This window comes from Salvelinus namaycush, chromosome 37 (assembly GCF_016432855.1).
Source record: "Salvelinus namaycush isolate Seneca chromosome 37, SaNama_1.0, whole genome shotgun sequence".
In the NCBI taxonomy this organism is placed as follows: Eukaryota; Metazoa; Chordata; class Actinopteri; order Salmoniformes; family Salmonidae; genus Salvelinus; species Salvelinus namaycush.
Window position 1 is genome coordinate 17,842,368 of NC_052343.1, and position 24,188 is coordinate 17,866,555.

General features: G+C 42.7%; 1 protein-coding gene across 1 annotated transcript; it reads right to left on the bottom strand.

The window, feature by feature from the left end:
• Positions 1-966: 966 nt before the first annotated feature.
• On the bottom strand, positions 967-22,479 carry LOC120031668 (ectonucleoside triphosphate diphosphohydrolase 3-like). The gene is made up of 9 exons (XM_038977464.1): positions 22,339-22,479; positions 20,400-20,517; positions 18,333-18,492; positions 12,474-12,633; positions 6,661-6,891; positions 5,696-5,959; positions 5,469-5,579; positions 4,575-4,712; positions 967-1,158 (listed from the first exon to the last, which is right to left on the bottom strand). The coding sequence occupies exons 1-9, from the start codon at positions 22,477-22,479 to the stop codon at positions 967-969; spliced, it is 1,515 nt and encodes a 504-aa protein (XP_038833392.1).
• Positions 22,480-24,188: the final 1,709 nt, after the last annotated feature.

Genomic DNA, 24,188 nt, shown 5'->3' on the forward strand with positions numbered 1-24,188 from the left:
TGTTTTGTATAATTTCAGCCAGTAGTTTTGAAAGTACCCCGAAATACCCCGAAAATGTTGCACAATTGTGTACAATTTCATCCATTTTGTATGATATGATACCTTTTGCAAAATGTTTTATTTATTCCCCTGCAATGCATATGATATGTTACGAATTCCAATTTGTTATGCATTTGTAAGTGATTAAAGGGGCAGTGCAGTCAAAACGTTATTTCCCTATATTTTTAAATTATATTTCTACACTGAGGTCAAAACAACACTGTTTAGGTGGGAGGGAGTTTCTGGCCCACAGTATGACATCACAATCTGATTATTTTGACCAATGACGAGTCAACTTTTATTTGCATATGTTTCATCCTACTTTGAAGGGGTAAGCGGGGTAGGCTCTAGTCTAGAGTCTAGACGATCCTATCTGCCAATCAGGGCTGTGTATGTAAATATATTTACATTTGTATCAACACACCCACACGATCAGACTGAGCATTTCAATGGCAAAAGGAGGCTCAGGAAAATAAATAATAGCAAATATATTAGGAGTTTTCATGAAATAAACACACACAGTGATTTATTAGACATATAGTGATGATTTAAAAAATAAAATGAATAAGACTGCACGTGGGCTTTAAGATCCTGTTAAATCTCTTTATCTGATGATGATAATATCTGGTGATAATACCTTCCACCTGTCCATGTTCTATTGTTGCCTGCTGTAACTGTGTCTGGGTGGGACCAGAAGCACTTTCCTCCATCGGGTGTAACTAGGGATGAAAAACTGCTGTAACTTTCCCAAAATTCCAAGGTTTTCTAGAAATCCCAGTTGGAGGATTCCCAGATTTCCTGCTCATTCCCTTCTGATTCGAGGAATCTTCCAACCCGGATTTCTGGAAAAAACACATTTTGGGAAAGTTACTGTAATTTTGCAAACTTAGGTGTAACTGTTATTTGAACACTGCTCTCTAGTGGGGGTCAGTAGCAGGCGCGCACAGCCTTGATGACCAGGAACATGACACTGACGATGGTGAGGGCGGTGAAGAGGAAGAGGAGGCCACCGAACACAGAGTTGGCCATGGGCAGACGCACCAGCTTGGCCTCAGCAGGGATCATGTTGGATGTATGTAGCATGTAGCCCAGACTCCAGCCTATACTTGTGTTATGTACCTGGAGGGGACAGAGAGACAGTTTGAGGAGCGACAGACAGACACTCACTTAAAACAGACTATTGACCACTAGCCCCTACACCTGTGAATAGGGTTTCCCAGACTTTTTCACTTGGGTCATTTTACCCCCGCGCCCCCCTGCCGACCCCTAGGAGGCACACCAGACAGTAGAGGATTGACAAGACAGTTTGAAGACAGACAGACTCACTTAAAACAGACATTTGTTTCCCAAACTAGGGATCTCCTGATTTGAAAATGGGGTCGCGAGTGAAACTAAACCTGGGTCGCTTGATTTATTGTGTCAGTAACTTCCGGTAGCCGCTAGATGTGGTTTCTGGTTTCTGTTTTCTGCCTACACATGTGGCTCTATCTTTTGAACTGTTTATGCTGTTTTAACTTGTTAACTGTTTTAACAAAATATTATGACCCCATCACTGAAAGATGAGACTCTCAGGAACACATATGTGTCTGTTTCCCTCTACAATGTCCACAAGCCTCATTAGAACAGAGTGGACAAGACTAAATCATAGTGGGGGGAAAAGAACATCAATTATGTGTTATTTTCTACACAGAAGATCATACAACATTATTGCCTAATGATCTTCTGAACCTCCCAATACCTTTCTGATGCAACTCAGCCACTTCAAACTATACTTTCTTCAGATTGAAGTTCTGTCAGACTGATTTGTAATAAACTGTCATAGCACCTATTAAAAAAGTTAATATTGGCCGTTGATTACATCACTGTTTTTGCATGATGGGGTGGCGAACATTTTATTGATATCAAAATGGGATCACGGACCAAAAATGTTTGGGAACCCCTGCCTTACACCATAGCCCCTACACTAGGGGTGATCAAACTTTTGGGCTTGGTGGGCCAAAATATAATCTGAGTGATGGTCCACAGGCTGAACAAATAGATATTATCTATTTAGAAAAATAAAAGGTAAACAATAGCTTTTTAGGGTATTTAAACAACAACTTTTCAGTAAGCAATCATAAAATCACACTTCAAGCATTAATCAAATTGTAGCCATATAACTTGACACCTATCAACACATTCGTATTACCAGTATTAAAGATGAATGAAAAAATGTAACCATTGTGGCACAGAAACGGTCTGTATGTTCATAAGGCTCATAACTTGAAAATAGGAAAGGTGTAACAATTTGTATTTTCAGCAGGAAGTAACAGAAATGCATCAGAAAGGTATTGGAACCTTCAGGAAAACATCAGACAGAAGCACCATTTTGGGGGCCCTAATCGACATTTGGCTGGGAGGCCCACCCACCTCGTGGGCAAAACATTTTAGTGCCACCCCTCTTGGTAGTTCTTTTTTTGTTTTTGTTGCAGTGTTAAAGTAAATGCTCTGCAATTCTACACATTTGCCATAGGTGTAGAGAAAATGAGGCAGGTTTAAAACAATTTTCATGCAATTCTACTCATGTTTCCATAGGACGTTGAGAAAATGTTGCAGTTTCAAAAGGTAATATCCTGCAATCCTACACATTTTGCCATGAGGTGTTTTTGCAGTTTTAAAGCAAATTTCCTGCCGTTCTACACATTTTTCCATGACTTATGCCATGTTCATATGTTTTCTGAGTGACTAACAAAATCAATGGGGGCCCCCTAGAGGTCAGGGCTCCAGGGCACATGCCCTGTGTGCCCGGTTGTTAATTTGGTGATGATTACTAGTAGAACTGTAGACTGCTAATGCACTACCAAATTTCGAAATTGCACCTTGTGTATTCTACTTTTCTAACTCTGACTAAGTTAAAAAAAATATTCTGGCGGGTCAAACCAAACGTTGGCCCACGGGCCCCAGTTTAGTCTGCCCTGCCCTACACCATAATCCTAATCTGCCATGCCCTAACCCCTAATCTTGGTTAACCCAAAACTAAATTCTTTGGTCAGCTTCTCGATTAAGTTCTGGGTCCCATACGAAGAGATGATAAAACAAGGACCGGAACCTGAACGAGGAATTTCTGGGTGCCCCATTTTTTCGTTAGAAATTATGGTGATCCCAACCCGCCCCAAATCTAATGATACAACCTTAAAATTGGTACATTTTGATTTTCACATCAACAAATAACCTTCAATTCATGAAATGTTCAGCTCTCTTATAAAAATGAAGAGAAGCAATAAACACATTTATTCAATAAAATTGTAGTTTTCAAATTATCTTTCTTAAAAAACGTTTGTATATTGTCCAATAAAATAGTATGTACTCTTAATTTTAAAAAAGTTTTAAATTTGGCAATCCCACCTTTAAATACCACTCTCTCCTACACCCTAGGGGACAGACAAGACAGGGAAAGGGGGATACCTAGTCAGTTATCCAACTGAATGTATTCAACTGAAATGTGTCTTCCGCATTTAACCCAACCCCTCAACTACTTATAACTTTCCAATCCTCTCTGATCTACATGAGTGGCAGGAGAGTAGGGGCTAGTGGTCGATTTGGAGTTCAGAAATCCTGACCCTTTTCCCAATTCTGGCATCCTCTATCATGTATTTTTTGCTACAAGCTCTCACAGTCTCACATCAGAATTAGACATTAGTTCATCCATGTTTCTCAAACGTCAAATTTCGAAGTTATAGATGCTTATGCCCATCCGCCATCCCCATCAACAACGCCCTAGCAAAACCTAAACCTAATTGAAGATAACAGCGCTCACTGTTGCCCCTAGTGGCCGGTTTCCACATCGTCTCCCAACGTCATCAGACATGGATGGACATGGAATACTGACTTGTATCAAGGGCGACCTGCCTTCTTTTTTAACATCAATAGTCTATTGGAAAAGGCTGAAAGACAACAATGAATAATGAACATTACAAGTTAGAAGAATGATTGCCGTTTATAAATAATTGAGGCAAACTATGCCCCCCAGGGGGAAATTACTCTAAAATCTGTCTTTCCTTCCACTGAAGAAGTCATGTCTTTCAACCCCCTCTGATGATGGGACAAAGGGCATCAATTTCTCCTGACACCCAAAACACAAAGGACAGAGAGACAGTAGCTCGCTTATTTGTAAGAATGAAAAACAGAGAATCGTCATCTTGGGGGACAAATACCCCATTTTTCATAATGTCAAACAAGCTACTGTAACCAGTCTGTGTTGTGCTTTGATTTTGAAAGAAAGACTTCATGTTACACTTCATTGAGTCTAACAGACAAAGACTTCAGCTGGAAGTTCCAGTCTGGACTTCCATCAGAAGTTCCATTTCCTGGGGGCATAGGAAACGATTCTAGCCGCTTCCTTGTCAAGATCTTGACCTCTGTTAATGATAGTATACCCACCATTTATATTGGTTTCTCTTTTTGCAGTACAGTATATGACCATAAAAACATTTGTTTCATTTGGAAGCATGTGTTTGGATCCTCCAAGGTACATGGCTGTATTCTGCCACACTTACCTGTTTTTGGAAGTCAATGTGTTTCCAAGTGTCTTTATTGAACTTGTAGCCATTTACAAGTAATGTCTGGACGTAATGAGCTGAATAGCAGTAGGACTTTCTGTATTTTTCAGCTATCCAGCCCTTTTTTAGCGTGAGCTAAAAAAGAAGGAAAAAAAACAACATTCCATGTGTCTATCCATTACATTTTCCATGTGTTGAGGCAATTTTCTAATAATTTCTTCTAATGATACATTTCTAATAGTACAATAACCATCTAATAATTGCAATAACCTTGATAATTGTTGGACAGCACCCTTGTCTTACAAAATATGTCTCTGTTGTCTGTGTAGTTCCATGTAAAACACCACCCAGGAAAGGTCCTCATAAATTAACCTCAGATGGTACAGTACAGTTAACCTGTTGTCCACTTTTCTATATACCTACAGATCCCAATAGTCATGGAATGCATGGCCACTCTTTCTCAGGAGGAGTAAGCTTACCCCACATCATTAAATAGAACATCTATTTACCCCTATTTTAGCTAATGTCAAGCTCTTCCCTTTCTCTGTCACAGCTATAAATGTGAAAATTGCTGTACAGATGTAGGATCTTAATTTGATCACTCTTTTGTTGCTGAGAAACTTGTAGTGTATTCTAGTTTTGAAATTTCAGACTTGATTTGCCCTAACGAAAAAAGTATAAACCCCTACAAAAAATACCATTAATTATAATCCACATAATAATTCACATTTCCTGTTGCTGCAGGATTATTTTCCTGCTGTAGCACACTGGCTCAAATTAAGATCCTACATCAGTAGCTGCCAGTGTAAAAGGACTCCCAGTGGTCCAGTCCATGGAGCAGAGTGACCACTACCACCACCACCAACAACTACAACAACAACATGGACTCACGGTGGGCCAGTCCCAGGAGCAGAATTCCCAGGTAGAGGAGTTCCACTGGTTCAGTTGTGAAATGCCTTTCAGCCCAACAGCCTGAGCAGTGTAGAAGAACCCAGCATAGGCCTGAGGGATGGAACACACATTAGGAGCTCAGACAGACACAATATTTATTGGATAACTGCAAAATATGCCCTATATATACAGTATGTCTGTCTGTCTGTGTGCGTGTACGCGTGTACCAGAAAGTCCCCGGGTCCCACGGATGGTTGGTATACTCCGTCAAAGGAACAGTTCTTCGTGCAGGAGGTCAGGTCAAATATGGATTGCACCACGTCCCTACAGGCTCCGTTGTCTGATGACCCCTTCAGGGTGATCATCTGCTTGGGGTCGTAGTCGGCAGGAGTTTCTATGCACTCAGTCCCAAAGATGGACTCAGCCGACACAGTCATGTTGTAACCAAGATTGAAGCAGGGGTTGGTCACATGTGTAGCATTCTCAGAGTTCTGATCAGTGAGACAAAGAGAGCACAGTAAAAGTATTTACAGTATGTCACTTGAACATTCATGAAGAAGGAATCCAAAGGATCAATAGCTGAGCTTGAACCTCTTTTCTACTGTAGTAATTACAGCGTTACTAGGCTACACAGGTATAAGAACAACTATAAGTAAAGTGGGACCACTATTTACATTGTTGTCTCCTCAAAATGGCTGTCTTCAGTTGTGCATGCATTATCTACCATCCTAGCAAAACAGACACTTTTCGACCAAGCTTGCAAAGCAAACCATATAGAAATGGACAGATCAATACGGTTAATACCAAAATGCACTTTGCCTCATCTCTGAGAGACAGTAAATGTCAAGGTAATGAGGTGTCCTCAGATTTCTTAGGATGTGGTAATTAGATATTAATGGGTGTTGAGGACTTAGCCAGAAGGATTGCATTAATTACACAAAAAACAGCACTTAGCTAAGTATAAAAGCATCATCATCATCATGTTGACAATGCTGCCAGGAATGAATGTGAGGGATGACATCATAACAGATTCTGGGTTCAAATAGTATTTATTTTCTTTCAACTACTTAACCGCTGGAATAGTCCCAATACTCCAAACCCAGCCCATTTTGCACTCCAGGCTTGACCAATCAGGTATTTGGAAGAAAATAAATAGTATTTGAAGTAAACCCAAATTTCCTTTACACAGTACCTTCACTAAAGCAGCAAGGACTCTCTTCTCTGCCTCGTTCTTCCCATAGCACAGGAAGCTGTGAGTGTAGATGTTGTATTCGTAGCCATAAAGGGAGACCCGTATGATGTCTGTTCCCCGGGCGTTGGGATCTGGGAGGGTGAACGCTATCTGGGTGGACGCCCCTCCTAGATCCATGGAACCCACCATATTCCCTCCGGCAGGCCGCACCCACATATTCCATATGTTTCTCTACAAACCAGAGGATAGATTGGTGTTTTCAAATCAATTATGATCTTTATGAGACACAATGATAAGAACTGTACTGTATTGTGATAAATGCATTGTGATAAAAACTCTACACTGCTAGAATAAATATTGAAGGGTTCAAAAGCTCGCTTCATACATGGCCCTCAAAAAGGTTCAATATAGAGACGCAAAACAATCTTATTTTAAGCATTGTAGAAGCTAAGGAACTTGTCTGTCGGCCCTGCATTGAAGACCAAAGTTGGTCAAACTCTTTTTTGATCAATTAAAAAAGATATCAGTTCCAGGTTGCAAAATAATTGGGAAGAGATGTTTGATGTGCTGATTCCATAGCACATGGTTTATTAACTGGTATACAAAACAACGCTGGATTCAAAACTTAGAGTTTTTCAATTTAAATGATTATACAAAATCCTTGCAACCAATAGAATGCATTGGTGATACAACCATCCCAACTCTGCAGATTTTGCTGCAAAGAGACAGATTCATTAGGTCACTTGTTTTGGTACTGCACATATGTAGCTTGTTTTTGGTCGCAGGTTCAGGAATGGCTGAAAAATCACAACATTTACCTAAAGCTAACTCTGCTAAAAGCATTGCTGGGTGACATGAAAAGCCACGGCCATTTGATCAATAATTTAATAGAACTATTATTTTAAAAATTAATCTTTAATTTACAATCTGTAGAAACTATGAGAATAGTAAGGTTCAGAACTTTTGTGAAACATCACAGCGCAGTTAAAGAATATATGGCAAATAGAAATAAAACTGGATGGTTTTCAGAAATAAATTAGATGGGTTGAGGGTAGCTGAAGGGCAAAAAATGTATAAAATAAAAGATAACTGATGTAAAATGTACCGTGTCCGTAAAATGCATATGGTATGTATAAGCTGGAAGTAGAAGCCTAAGTATTGTTGTCCATTAGTTAACTTCAATTAGGGGAGGGGTGGTAGGTTTATAGTCAAATAATAAAGAAGGAAAATATATTTTAAAAATAAGAAAGAAATATGTGTGGGATTGGAAATAATTGTCTGCATCATTTCCAATCCCCCATATATTTATTTATTATTTTTGTAAATATATTTTCCTTCAAAACCATCCAGTTTTGATTTCTACTTTCCATATAATTATTACACTGATATAAACCTGTCACGATCGTCTTGCTGAGAGAGAGTGGACCAAGGCGCAGCGTGTGCAAAATACATTCTCTTTTATTTTAGAGAAAGGAAAAAAAACACGCAACGAACACTTTAACAAACTGAAACAAAACAACAAACGATCGTGAAGCTATAGACGTAAGTGCACACACAAGCTACAAACGTACCACATAGACAATTACCCACATTAACCTAGTGCCTATAGCTGTCTTAAATATGGCTCCCAATCAGAGACAATTAATGACATCTGTCTCTGATTGAGAACCATTCAGGCAACCATAGACACAGCTAGACACCCACACTAAACACAAACCCATCTACTCTACTTAACCCCCTAAACCATACAACCACCCTAGACAATACAAAAACACATACCTTCCCCATGTCACACCCTGACCTAACTAAAATAATAAAGGAAACAAAGAATACTAAGGCCAGGGCGTGACAGTACCCCCCCCCCCCCCCCCCCCCAAAGGTGCGGACTCCGGCCGCAGAACCTGAAACAGAAGGGGAGGGTCCGGGGTGGCCCCCATCATGGCGGCGGCTCGGGCGCGGGACGAGGCCCCCACTCCACCATTGTCAATACCCTCTTTGGTGGCGCCTCTGGAGCGGCGACCCTTGTAGCAAGTCCCGGACTGAAGACCATCCCAGAGGGCGCCACCGGACGGATGGGTAGCTCCGGACTGAGGGGTAGCTCCGGACTGAGGGGTAGCTCCGGACTGAGGGGTAGCTCCGGACTGAGGGGTAGCTCCGGACTGAGGGGTAGCTCATGACTGGAAGGCAGCTCATGACTGGAAGGCAGCTCATGACTGGAAGGCAGCTCCGGACTGGAAGGCAGCTCCGGACTGAGGGACGGCAGCTCCGGACTGAGGGACGGCAGCTCCGGACTGAGGGACGGCAGCTCCGGACTGAGGGACGGCAGCTCCGGACTGAGGGACTGCAGCTCCGGACTGAGGGACTGCAGCTCATGGCTGGCTGACGGATCTGGCTGCTCATGGCTGGCTGACGGATCTGGCTGCTCATGGCTGGTTGACGGATCTGGCTGCTCATGGCTGGCTGACGGATCTGGCTGCTCATGGCTGGCTGACGGATCTGGCTGCTCATGGCTGGCTGACGGATCTGGCTGCTCATGGCTGGCTGACGGATCTGGCTGCTCATGGCTGGCTGACGGATCTGGCTGCTCATGGCTGGCTGACGGCTCTGGCTGATCCTGTCTGGCGGACGGCTCGGGCTGATCCTGTCTGGCGGACGGCTCGGGCTGATCCTGTCTGGCGGACGGCTCGGGCTGATCCTGTCTGGCGGACGGCTCGGGCTGATCCTGTCTGGCGGACGGCTCGGGCTGATCCTGTCTGGCGGACGGCTCGGGCTGATCCTGTCTGGCGGACGGCTCGGGCTGATCCTGTCTGGCGGACGGCTCTAGCGGCTCGGGACAGACGGGCAGCTCTGACGGCTCGGGACAGACGGGCAGCTCTGACGGTGCTTGGCAGACGGGCAGCTCAGACGGTGCTTGGCAGACGGGCAGCTCAGACGGTGCTTGGCAGACGGGCAGCTCAGACGGTGCTTGGCAGACGGGCAGCTCAGACGGTGCTTGGCAGACGGGCAGCTCAGACGGTGCTTGGCAGACGGGCAGCTCAGACGGTGCTTGGCAGACGGGCAGCTCAGACGGTGCTTGGCAGACGGGCAGCTCAGACGGTGCTTGGCAGACGGGCAGCTCAGACGGTGCTTGGCAGACGGGCAGCTCAGACGGTGCTTGGCAGACGGGCAGCTCAGACGGTGCTTGGCAGACGGGCAGCTCAGACGGTGCTTGGCAGACAGGCAGTTCAGGCGCCGCTGGGCAGACGGCAGACTCTGGCCGGCTGAGGCGCACTGTAGGCCTGGTGCGTGGTGCCGGAACTGGTGGTACCGGGCTGGGGACACGCATCTCAGGGCTAGTGCGGGGAGCAGCAACAGGACGCACAGGACTCTGGAGACGCACAGGAGGCTTGGTGTGTGGTGCCGGAACTGGTGGTACCGGGCTGGAGACACGCACCATAGGGCGAGTGCGTGGAGGAGGAACAGGGCTCTGGAGACACACTGGAAGCCTGGTGCGTGGTGTAGGCACTGGTGGTACTAGGCTGGGGCGGGGAGGTGGCGCCGGAAATACCGGACCGTGCAGGCGTACTGGCTCCCTTGAGCACTGAGCCTGCCCAACCTTACCTGGTTGTATGCTCCCCGTCGCCCGACCAGTGCGGGGAGGTGGAATAACCCGCACCGGGCTATGTAGGCGAACCGGGGACACCATGCGTAAGGCTGGTGCCATGTAAGCCGGCCCGAGGAGACGCACTGGTGGCCAGATGCATTGGGCCGGCTTCATGACATCCGGCTCAATCCTCAATCTAGCCCTGCCAGTGCGGGGAGGTGGAATAACCCGCACCGGACTATGAACACGTACAGGAGACACCATGCGCTCTACTGCGTAACACGGTGTCTGCCCGTACTCTCGCTCTCCACGGTAAGTACAGGGAGTATGCGCAGGTCTCCTACCTGACTTCGCCACACTCCCTTTTAGCCCCCCCCCCCCACCCCCCCAAGAAATTTTTGGGTTGTACTCGCGGGCTTCCAGCCTTGCTTCCGTGCTGCCTCCTCATATCGCCTCCTCTCGGCTTTAGCTGCCTCCAGCTCTTCACGAGGGAGGCGATATTCTCCCGGTTGTGCCCAAGGACCCTTTCCATCCAGTATCTCCTCCCATGTCCATGAATCCTTTGTGTATTGCTCCTGTTGCTGCTTTACACGCCGCTTGGTCCGATTCTGGTGGGTAATTCTGTCACGATCGTCTTGCTGAGAGAGAGTGGACCAAGGCGCAGCGTGTGCAAAATACATTCTCTTTTATTTTAGAGAAAGGAAAAAAAACACGCAACGAACACTTTAACAAACTGAAACAAAACAACAAACGATCGTGAAGCTATAGACGTAAGTGCACACACAAGCTACAAACGTACCACATAGACAATTACCCACATTAACCTAGTGCCTATGGCTGTCTTAAATATGGCTCCCAATCAGAGACAATTAATGACATCTGTCTCTGATTGAGAACCATTCAGGCAACCATAGACACAGCTAGACACCCACACTAAACACAAACCCATCTACTCTACTTAACCCCCTAAACCATACAACCACCCTAGACAATACAAAAACACATACCTTCCCCATGTCACACCCTGACCTAACTAAAATAATAAAGGAAACAAAGAATACTAAGGCCAGGGCGTGACATAAACCACAATCTATATGCAATATTAAAGCTGATCTACCCCTTACATTTATATATACTGTATAAACATTGATTTTGTGTTAAAATTTCCATTATTTTTTATTTTATTTTTGATCCCCTGCTGAAGCAGCAGTTACTCTTCATGGGATCCACACAAAACATAAAACATGACATAATACAGAACATCAATAAACAAAAACAGCTCAAGGACAGAACTACACACATTTTTAAATGAGTTCCTACATACACTTACACACATTACTGACTGTTACCCACACATCAGTACATATGCATATGCCTAAGAGTTATTTAGGTCATTCTAAAGTTATTGTAAAGGTTTTGAAGTTAATGTAAAATTGTAATGTACCTCCAGGAAGTTTCCCACCAGGTAGTTGAAGTTGTTGCCCTCGCTTCATACTCGTCGCCAAACCCACTGGCTCCAGGTCATCTACAAGACCCTGCTAGGTAAAGTCTCGCCTTATCTCTGCTCGCTGGTCACCATAGCAGCACCCACCCGTAACACGCATTCCAGCAGGTATATCTCACTTGTCACCCCCAAAGCCAATTCCTCCTTTGGCCGCCTCTCCTTCCAGTTCTCTGCTGCCATTGACTGGAACGAACTACAAACATCTCTGAAACTGGAAACACTTATCTCCCTCACTAGCTTTAAGCATCAGCTGTCAGAGCAGCTCACAGATCACTGCACCTGTACATAGCCCATCTATAAATAGCCCAAACAACTACCTCTTCCCCTACTGTATTTATTTATTTATTTTGCTCCTTTGCACCCCACTATTTCTACTTTGCACACTCATCTACTGTCAAATCTACCATTCCAGTGTTTTAATTGCTATATTGTATTTACTTCGCCACCATGGCCTATTTATTGCCTTTACCTCCCTTATGTCACCTCATTTGCTCACATTGTATATAGACTTATTTTTCTACTGTATTATTGACTGTGTGTTTGTTTTACTCCATGTGTAACTCTGTGTTGTTATATGTGTCGAACTGCTTTGCTTTATCTTGGCCAGGTCGCAGTTGTAAATGAGAACTTGTTCTCAACTTGCCTACCTGGATTAAATAAAGGTGAAATAAAATGTAAAAATTAAAATTATAAAGATTTTGAAGTTAATACAAAATTGTAATGTACCTCGAGGAAGTTTCCCATCAGATAGTTGACGGTGATCCAGCCGTACAGCCCCTCCTCGTCCCCTGACATGATGGAGGCGTTTTGGAAGTTAAACGGCAGAGATTGGAGGTAGTTCTGCAGGTTCCTTAAAATCTCATTGGATTTTGTTTCATTCTGTGAACTTGTAATCAAGAGAGAGATAGATTTTGAGCTTGTATATTATTCCAGCCCAGCCTCACATTCAATTCGCGCATATATGTACAAAATGTATTTCAGCAGATTTCGTGCGTTTTTGTGCATTTTTGGGGTGGTTCAATTCGTTTGAAAATACACGAATTTCTGTGCTACTTAATTCGTGCGAAAATACACGAATTTCTGTGCTACTTAATTCGTGCGAAAAGACACGAATTTAACCAGTAGGCGACACACAAGCCGTTGCAACAACCATAGACGCGATCGCCTGTATTTATTTATTTTACGTTATGAATATATAGATATTTTGTCTTTTTTTAACCATTTAACCATAAGAGGTTATATATATATTGTCTTTATTTAATCCCTATTAAAACATTGTGGTTTTATGCCTATATGTACTGTTTTCGATTTTTTCTGAACAGACTTTTCAGGATAGAATGAATGTAAGCAATGCATGATGGTTAATGGTGTTTTATTCGGTTGTAGTTCCATGTATTTCTTAAAAAATAAACGTGTAAACCATTTTTATTGAACAGAATGTAACTGAAAATACAATGGCAGCCTTGCCATTGTCCATCAATAACAAAACTTTTTTTTTTCGTATAACATTTGGGGAAACGTATGCAGTCATTGTAGTCTTACATTTTGTTGGCCAACCAAAATTACCAAAACGTTAACCCGTAATAAGGCTAGGGTGGCTGAGTGTAAATACATGGCTCTGAGTGTAAGCACCTTTTCACTAGAAACGTTCTTGTGTTCAAATTACCGTCAGTGCGAAATAGCTAGAAAGCTTTCGTATTTCCACTTGGCTGCACCTACGGTTACGATAACGATAAATCAAGTGCAATACCTGCGTCGACCTGTGTCGAGCAGCAAAACACCGGAAAGCTTCTAGCCTACCGGAAAGTTACAAGAAGAACAAGAATAGTTACCTCATCCGGTCATGTGACACTCTGGATGCCCCCTAAAAGCAATTTAAACCGTTTTGAAAAATGACGCCTGGTAACCCCAAAAAAATACCTGGTGCATGAAAAGTTTGGACTTAGAATATTTTTTGAAAACCTCCATAAATCACTCAGGCCATTGACTCGAGAAGAAAAAACATAAAATATTTTCCAGAAGAAAAAACAGAATATTTTTTGAAAACCTCCATAAATCACTCAGGCCAGCACCCATTGATTTGGGGCGGTAGTATAGCGCTCCCAGAGCGGGTATGGAAGTCTGGATCCCCCCTAAAAGCATTTAAGGCTCTGTGTGTCTTTAAGCACCATACTTTTTCACTCCATCCTTGCTGTGTGTGTGTGTGTGTGTGTGTGTGTGTGTGTGTGTGTGTGTGTGTGTGTGTGTGTGTGTGTGTGTGTGTGTGTGTGTGTGTGTGTGTGTGTGTGTGTGTGTGTGTGTGTGTGTGTGTGTGAGAGCTTTTCTTTGACATCTGTTTAGCGAAATTACTGATTTACAGTTCATGAGGGTTGACCGATTCACACATTTAAAGTTTTGGAAAGATCTGACTTTTTTAAACCTTCGAAACAGCACCTATGACCCCATTTTAAGGCACTTCCGGTTGGCACAGGAAGCTATAAGTAAATACATATCCTGATCGGGGTATGCTTTTACAGAATCCTGAGTTTTAAGTCTATACGTTAAGAACTGACTGATTTACACAGGGTTGAATGCACTATATATCACAAACTGCAGGTTGGGTATGGCAAAACACTTTTAGGGTGATTTTATCACTTCCGGTTGCTCCAGGAAGCTTAGAATCAACACAGGTAGACCTCATAGTGGCTTGATGGATTGTCATTGAAGACAGGTTTATAAGACATTCATAACCCACATAGGCTTCAGGTTGAATTTAGGGGTGCAGGCAATGTGTTCCTATGGGGTGAGATGTCATTGTAAACTGTTTGATGTAAACACCTTCTTTTAACTGTTAAGGGTTAATGCCACACGGTCAATGTTAGGCTTGCACAGAGACCTTAGGAACGTTCCTGAGGTCAAATTGTGCTTCTAAACCTTAACAGTTCTCTCTCTGTCTCCCAAAAGCAAAAGACTTGAAATGTAGGTCAAGGGTCATCTTCTTGTCACTGTCGCTGCGCTCAGACCGAGCAAGCTACGGTCAAGCGGGGCATCTCGTTGAACTCGGCACGGCTATGGTGATGTCATTTTTAGTGGTGATTTCAGAATGCTATTTTGGTGGTTTTTCACTGTTGAAACATATTGCAAATGCACAAAAGTCAACTAGCAAGTCAGTGTCCATCAGCTAATTAGATATTTTCAGACACCAAACTGATACCATCTGACTCCAAACTCACTTTTTCCAACTCGTTTAGAAGCCAACTATCACATATTTCAGAGCAGGCCCAAAATTCACAGCGCCTTCCATTTAAACCATAATAAAACAAATAATACGTAGTTATGTTCTAGCTGCGGGTCCAGTTTTCACATTATGTTTAGCCCTATGTGAGGCGACCTCGAATCCCAAGTTTCGGCTCGATAGGTCATTCGGTGCCCGAGCAAAACCTTAATTGGTGCTGAAATTCCACTTTTTTCCATGCCTTGCTACGGGGTCCTTGAATGAGCTATCGGACAGAAATGTCGGGGTCCGTCTCTATGGGCCGAGCCGGTTTCAATGCACCTAGTCTTGCAACTCTGGGACTTTTCTAAATGTCACCATTTTGTAATGCTCAAAATGAATTGAAGTCAATGCAAATGCACCGAGGCTTTTTATCGGTCCGAGAACCTTCTAGAGCCACATAACTCACCGTGCTTAATCGACCTGAGCTCTAGAACAGGTTTGAAAAGTTTCAGAACTCTAGGTCTGACGGTTCTTTAAAAGTTCAAATAAAAGTAACTATTGCAGGCACTGTCTGCCTCTAAGCCCCTCAGTGTGTCACTCCATCCTTTCTGTGTGGGTGTGTAAATTTTTCCTTGAAATCTGATGGGATGAATGACTGATTTACAGTTCATAAGGGTTGCCTATTCACATATATTAAGTTTTGGAAAGATTTGACTTTTTTAACCCTTCGAAACAGCCCTTTTGACACCAATTATGGCACTTCCGGTTGGCACAGGAAGCCGAAAGTAAACACATATCCTCATTGGAGTGGGCTTTTACAGAATCCTGAGTTTTAAGTCTATACGTTAAGAACTCACTGATTTACATAGGGTTGAATGCACTATTTCTCTCAAACTGCAGGTTGGGTATGGCAAACACTTTTAGGGTGATTTAACCACTTCCGGTTGCTCCAGGAAGCTTAGAATCGACACAGGTAGACCTCATAGTGGCCTGATGGATTGTCATCGAAGACAGGTTCATAAGGCATTATTAACCCACATAGGCTTCAGGTTGAATTTAGGGATGCAGGCAATGTATTCCTATGGGGAGACATGTCATTGTAAACTGTTTGATGTAAACACCTTCTTTTAACTATTAAGGGTTAATGCCACACGGTCAATGTTAGGCTTGCACAGATCGGGAGGACCTTAGGAACGTTCCTGAGGTCAAATTGTGCTTCTAACCTTAACGGTTCTCTCTCTGTCTCCCAAAAGCAAAAAACTATGAAATTGAGGTCAAAGGGTCATTTGGGTCCTTCTTCTTGTCCCTGTCGCTGCACTCAGACCGAGCTAGCTACGGTCAAGCGGGGCATCTCGTTGAACTCGGCACGGCCTGGAGATAACGGCAATGCCATTGCAGGCTTTGTGTGTCTTTAAGCACCGTACTTTTTCACTCCATCCTTTTATCCCCTTTTCTTCGTGGTATCCAATCGCTAGTAATTACTATCTTGTCTCATCGCTACAACTCCTGTATGGGCTCAGGAGAGACGAAGGTCGAAAGCCACGCGTCCTCCGAAGCACAACCCAACCAAGCCGCACTGCTTCTTAACACAGCGCGCCTCCAACCCGGAAGCCAGCCGCACCAATGTGTCGGAGGAAACACCGTGCACATGGCCCCCTTGGCTAGCGCGCACTGCCCCCGGCCCGCCACAGGAGTCGCTGGAGCGCGATGAGACAAGGATATCCCTACCGGCCAAACCCTCCCTAACCCGGACGACGCTAGGCCAACGGACCTCCCGGTCGCGGCCGGCTGCGGCAGAGCCTGGGCGCGAACCCAGAGACTCTGGTGGCGCAGCTAGCACTGCGATGCAGTGGCAGAGCTTCGAGACCCACTTAAAAAATGTTCGTCTGAACACACTGCAACTGGATCTGTAACTTTTTTTTTTTTTAACTCCTTTTTGTGAACATGACCAATTTGTCAATGTACGATTTCTCTTAAATTACGATAGATAAATGGCTGGTTCTGTTTTTCCTGACACCGTATGCTTATGTACTTTGACGTGAATCGGTCAAATTAGCACCCTACTTTACGTTTTTGACCTTTAATCCCAGAAAAATGGCCATAACTCAAAAAGCGTTGAGGCCTCGACGCCATCTTGTTCGGGGCCAACTGTCCATTACGTCTTCGAAATATTTTCCGTTTAGGAGAAAAGGCCACATGCATTTGCAATGTGCTTGTGCATTTGCAATATTATTTATTTTCCCTCTGGTGGGAATTTCCTAGACTGCGGAAAAATGACCAAAATGTGTTATTTTTATAAAACTGAAACCGAACGTCCGAGAGATTTAGTTTGATGACTTCCTGAAAGATCTCTCCCCCGCGCACGGCCCGACGCCGTCCGCGAATTTTAGAAACGTTGCAGGACGTCTAGTAAGGGACCTTACATTTGCAATGTGGCGTTTCTCACTAACCATATGGCGAGTGCTAAAATGTTCCCTTAAGGTATGGAAAGGCCTTGGAAAGGCCATAAGTGTAAGCCAACATAATTCATTATTTTACATTAACATGTAATACATGCATTATGAAGAAAATGGTGTAATTTAGGCTCCACGAAATATGAAATGGGTTATGAAGAAAATCGTGTATGGTTGCCTACATGACAAAAAGGCGTTCTGATTACAAGTGCACCAGTATCCAAAGTATTAAGCGAAATCAAGCACAGAAAACAGCATTGGCATTAATAAAACAATATTTCCCACGAATTAAGTCGCAGGTAAATGTGCGTCTTTTCTCAAAAATTCTGTTCAGCAAGTCTAAAACAGTACATATAGGCATACAACGACACATTTTAAAACATGGTTAAACAAAGACAACATTTCTGTATATTCATGACGTTGAATTAGCCATTAAGAAGAACGAAAATGAAATACAAATTATCGCGTCTACATGGTTGTTGCAACGGCTTGTGTGTCACCTACTGGTTAAATTTGTGTCTTTTCGCACGAATTAAGTAGCACAGAAATTCGTGTATTTTCAAACGAATTGAACCACCCCAAAACACCCCAAAAATGCACAAAAACGCACGAAATCTGCTGAAATACATTTTGTACATATATGCGCGAATTGAATGTGAGACTGTGTTGATTATTCACAGTAGAGAATTTAGAGATCAATAATAGGCCTACAGAAGGTTGATTAAATATTGTGTAAAACCTATTAGTATTCTGTGTGTGGGATCAGTATGTGTGTGCATGTGTGCGCATGCACATGTCTACTTCTGTATCTACCATAGATCCATTCCCAGAAGTGCAACAACAGAGATAGGTCAGCCAGATAGACTATAAAGGACTCCATACCTAGAAGATTGGTGAGGTACGCTCACACTGGAGGAAGACAAACCCACAACTCACTGTAGCAGTCTCATCCCAGCAGTTGCCCCAAGGTAGATGACGGTTGAATTGTGTTGGTCTGCGGGGATGATTTTTGTGATGTTGTTCATACATTCTCTGATTGACGCCCAGGACTGTTGGTCCTGTGCATTGTCAACTAACATATCCGAGATACCAGGGCCTAGGGAATCAAATCAGACTGAGCTAAGAGTCATACAATACTTATTCTCAAAGTCACAAGCAAATGATGCACTAGATCGCTAGCATGTCTGCATCACTATACAACACTGGATTAAATGTATAGTGCTTTTAAACCAGGTGCTTAAAGGGCAACTCCACCACTTTTCAACCTCATTTTCATTATCTCCAGCACAAGACCAGTTTCAACATTTGTGAAAATAGTACATGTTTTGTGGAAAAAAATATAAAGTTAAAAAGTTCTACCCGATGACATCATCAAAAGTGAAAAACTGTTATTTTCAAACACTACGAGGTTCGCAGTGACGTGGGAGCAAGAAAAGACCCTCCCTTGGTCTAGAAACTTAGGTTGCTGGTTTTGAAAATCACTGTTTATTTTACTTTTAATCCTACCATGTGATGTCACAGAGAAGCGTTATTTTAGGACCTTTCTTCTTATCTTTTTAACCACATATCATAGAAACACGCTTTTTTTCACATATTAAGACTTGTTGGTGCTGGAGATGATGAATATGAGGTTGGAAAGTGGCGGAATTGCCCTTCAACATAGTCTATAAAAGGAGTATGACATACAGTACTGAAAGGCTGTATGATGATAAGTGCATTTCACATGCAAGTCCTTTTCCAAAAAGTAATGTATTATGGCATCTTCATAAAAAAGATGAGTACAAGGGCATCCCGAGTGGCGCAGCGGTCTATGGCTCTGCATCACAGTGCCAGAGGTGTCACTACAGACCTGGGTTTGATCCCAGGCTGTGTCACAACTGGCCGTGATCGGGAGTCCCATAAGGAGGCGCAAAATTGGCCCAGAGTCGTCCAGGTTAGGGGAGAGTTTGGCTGGGGGGGCTTTACTTGTCTCATCGCGCTCTGGCAGGCCGGGCGCCTGCAGGCTGACCTTGGTTGTTAGTTGTACAGTGTTTCCTGCAGCTGGCGTCTGGGTTAACCGGGCAGGTGTTAAGAAGCGCGGTTTGGCGGGTCATGTTTCAGAGGATGCATGACTCAACCTTTGCCTCCCGAGCCCTTTGGGGAGTAGCAGCGATAAGACAAGATCGAAATTGGGGAGAAAAAGGGGGTAAAATACAACAACAAAAAAATATGAGGAAAAGATTGTGACCTGTGTGAGAATGTGTCGGGTTCATCACATTACGATGCAGACTCAACAGTGACACTGCATCTCATTATGAACATACAGACACCGTTTTTAAATGTAAATTATTATACAGCATTCTTGCTATCAACATAATGTTAGACAGTATACAGTATATGAGGCATACAACCATCTCAGCTCTGCAGATTTAGCTGCGAAGAGATATAATCATTCGATAATTTATTCTGGTTTTGCCCCCATGTAGCTTGTTGTGGTCACAGGTTCAGGAGAGGCTGAAAAATCACAACATTCATCTAAAATGAACCCTACAAAATGCCCCATTGGACGATTTGGAAAGCAAAAGTCAATATATCAGCAATATAATAATACTCTCAGCAAATATATTAATCTTTAACTTACAATTTGTGGATACTATGCGATTGGAAAGGTTCAGAATTGATGTGAGACATCACAGCACAGTTGAAAAATATATATCACATTGAAATCAAGAGAGGGTGGTGTACGGAGATAGGTGGGATGGGCTGAGAGTAGCTGAGGGGTGGGATTAAAAGCTTATGCTCTATAATAGTTAGGACCGAAAACCCTATCATGTACACCGGATATGTCTCAGTACTATGTATCCACATTTAATGTGTTTATCCCAAAAATATATTTATGTTTTTGTAATACTGTGCATGTATGTAAAATGTCTATTTCACAAAATAGCTGTGAAAATAAAGTTTCTTTAGTCCTCTGAAGAGGGTTGGGTCAATAAAATAAAATTAAAAAACATGCAGACTCACCAGCGACCATGCATCTGAGTGTCTGGCTCACCACTCCAGTGTTATTTTGCTTCTCGGCTGGCCATTGATACAGATACATAGTAGAGCGGGAGGAGCCTGAGTCGATTACTATGCCATACTGCATACAGAGGAGAGCAGGGAAATCACACTACATATCCAAGATGCTAGTTCATATACAGATGGTTTATCTTCATTTGATCACTTTGTTGTTGCAGATGAGCCTTGTGATTAATTCACTGAAAACCCGCAGTTCTCTTTCTCTCTCGCTCGCTCAAATGCTAAAGAACCAGACAGAATAAATGTCCTACTACCTTAGGTCCTACTACTGCGACATTCATATGTACAAAAATGTATCTGAAATGCAGCCATACACAACCTTTGTTTTATATAGCTCAATAACACAAGATAGATATTGATCTCTACTACGATATACAAGTGTATCTGAAATGCAACCATAGGCTACACCTAAATTATAGCCTACTCTAGCCTATCAAAACTAATTTCCTGTTAGAAATGATCCGTTTTTCTTTTTTTGAATGATCAAATCCTCCTGCTGCAGGATTATTTCCCTCCTGCAACGAAACTGGTCAAAGCCAATTGAAACAGCTATAGTGGATCTGAACCTAAGGAGTGAAAACATAGTCTTTACTGCTGTCCAAGAGTAGGAGGATTCTATTAGATGAAGAAATTATACAGTGGCACGCACATAATCGTTATATAATGAAAGGCAATAATGTACGTTATGGTAAACAACCCCTATCCCCTAAAGTACAGTCCATCAAATACCTCATCATTATCACACAATTATTGCACTACATTCCTGATTGACTAGAAGCATAATGATTGCACTCCATTATGGTGTGATTATTACTTCCATAAAGCTGAGAACAGGGACAGAACGTAAATACATAAAAAATGCAGCTACTCTGTAAACACAGGAAACACTCACTCAGGCATGAAGACAAATCCATAGAAATGTTTTGATCTGCCCTCTGGAACTAGATTCTGGTTCAAGTTTGTCCTCACATCAGTCCAAAAGGACTGATTGTGTGTATTTTTTTGTGTGTATGTACTGACATGTACTGATAGAAGCAAACACATGCACACACTACATGTTATTGTTTTTAAATGTATGTAAATTGTAAATGTCATGTGTCAGGTCCCAGTAAGACTAGCTGTTGCCATTGGTGTTGGCTAATGGGGATCCTAATCAAATTAAAAAGGCAGCAATAATACACATTCCAGACCCAGACATGGATTCAAACAGGCCAAGTATTTGCTATCTTTGAGTGTTTGTTTGAGCCTGCCCTGTAGTGCTAGATGGGCAGGGTTTGCACTTTTATTGACTACTTTCCATTAGTACCATTCCAGTGCGTCAAGCAAGATTAAATAAAGCTACATTTTTTGGAAAGAAAACAAAATACTATTTGAACCAACCTCAGAGTCTCAGTTCCTGCAGAGTTGAAGTTAGTTTTCCCTTCTCATATATAGACCTGGTGTGCTGACTAAAGGTGATTGATTTTCATTTCACAGAATTATTAAACGTTAGTCATCTTCTTATTAATAGGAAATGATGTATTAACCCTGTTACCCAAAGCTGTATCAAGTCAACTAGTCAAGAGTCCCTTCGTCCTTCCTTTCGAGTGTGTCCCACTTGGAGCAAATGCTTCCCCAACACCAACCTGCCTTGAATACAAACCACCCTGGTCTTTATAATGCCATCTATGCTAACTGCCCCCATTCACTGTAGTTTGGCCTGACTCCTAAACAGGCTGTAGAGACCCAGTCTGATCTGTCACCTTCTGTTTGTGATGATTGTCTTGATGTCTGGGTAAATACGAGGTAATTCATTTACATTTGAGTCATTTAGCAGATGCTTCACACTGTCAATACAGCTATTTGAGCAGAGAAGGATCAGGAATGTGCTTGTTGTTTTTACCTTCAGACGTGACTCAAAGACACGCTTATGACCCTGGATCACGGACATAGTAATGATGACAGCCAGACTTGCCAGGAGAAAGAAGAAAGCTAGATATGTCCAAAACTTGCCTGCCATTTCCTGTAGGGCAGAGGACAGCATGTTTTAGCCGTTGACATTTGACATTTATCGTGTTGTCCAAGCCTTACACAGACTGAACAAACCCCAATGCAATAAGCAGGGATGCTGAACCCTGTTCCTGGAGCGCTACCATCCTATAGGTTTCTGCACCAACCCTATAATCTAGCACACCTGATTCTAATAATAAGCTGGTTGATAAGCTAAATACACTGTCTGTTTTTTGTTTTGTCTTGTTTTTTTGAGAACGTTATGACACAGTAATTACATGCTTGCAACTGCTGATAAATACAGCAATTATATCACCAGTATCTCTTTCTTCTGTGTGTCAGTGTCATCACCTATTGTTTGTGTCCCAAATGGCACCTATTCCCTACATAGTGCACTACTTTTGACAAGAGCCCTATAGGCCCTGATCAAAATGAGTGCACTATACAGGGAGTAGGATGCCATTTGGGACATGGCGCTGTGTCATCAGCTACAGGACTGTCAGTGGTCTAGTTTAGCCATAAAGTGACTGTTTCTGTCACAAACACACTGGTCACAGTTGTCATTTGTGAGATGACAGACTCTGTGGGAGCTATTTCCAGAGCTGAAGCCTTTCACAGACTCAGAGGTAATCCAATGTTTTTCACACCTTGTAAGGGATGTTTTATAATGTTAAATTAACAACAAGGCTGTTGTTCTTTCTTACAAGGATACTGTAGGCCCCTCAAACTCAACTCTGGACCTCAAAACCAGTTCCACTGTATTTTGTCATTGTTCCCTTCTGATTTATACCAGGTGCTTGCAATTAATTATCAGATAGAACAGAAAACCACCAGGCTCCGGAACTCGTAGGGTAAGAGTTGAGTACCCCTGCTGTAGACCTTTTCTAATTGCATAGCGATCTGATATGTAATGTAGTGCAGTGGTAATATTGTCCCCCCAAAAACACTCAACTCTTAAGTTTTTGCCTGCTGAAAGACATGAAGTTTCATACAAGGTTACAGTCCTAACCTCTGACCTTTTAATTCAGACCATCTTGGTAACCACTAGTGTAACTGCATCCTTATGTCAAGGATGACTGCAAAGTAGCCAACAACAAATATATTATTTTACTTCCTCAAACACCATATGGAGTACTATACACAAAACCGAGGTCACAAAGCATTAGGCCTACCTGTTTTGAAAGAGCTTACATAATTACAGATTTGAATGAATTAAGATACAGAACACATATTCTTGTTTCAGTCACTTTATCTTCTTACATAGAGATAAGAATACACACCACCCTGGACTTTATAATGCCATCTATGCTAACTGCCCCCATCCACTTAAGATTGGCCTGATTCTTAAACAGGCTGTAAAGACCCAGGGCTCTATTCAATCTGTATCGACGTTGTTCAGCGTTACAGCGTGAATGAAATTTAAAAGCAATGTTCCCACATTAGCAGAGACTGCATTCACGGTAAACGCTGCATATGTCTTCTGTCTCTGAAATGACCGTTACATTTCTATTGCGCAATCTGTAACGCTTCAGGGAACCAGACTGAATAGAACACTCAGTCTGATCTGTCCCCTTCTGTTTGTTATGATAGTTTTGATGTCTGGGTAAATAAAAGGTAATACACTGTCAATACAAAATCAAGGACACAACGCAGATACCTGCTTTGAAAGAGCTTACATAATCACTGATTTGAATGAATTCAGATACAGAACACGTTGTTGTTTCATTCACTTCATCTTCTTAC

Excerpts from the sequence above, each read along its gene's own strand:
- LOC120031668 (XM_038977464.1), bottom strand. The coding sequence starts at position 22,479 with ATGCTGTCCTCTGCCCTACAGGAAATGGCAGGCAAGTTTTGGACATAT. Across the intron at positions 20,518-22,338 it reads TCTTTGAGTCACGTCTGAAG|TATGGCATAGTAATCGACTC; the intron begins GTAAAAACAACA and ends CTCTGTATGCAG. Across the intron at positions 1,159-4,574 it reads ACATTGACTTCCAAAAACAG|GTACATAACACAAGTATAGG; the intron begins GTAAGTGTGGCA and ends TGTCCCCTCCAG.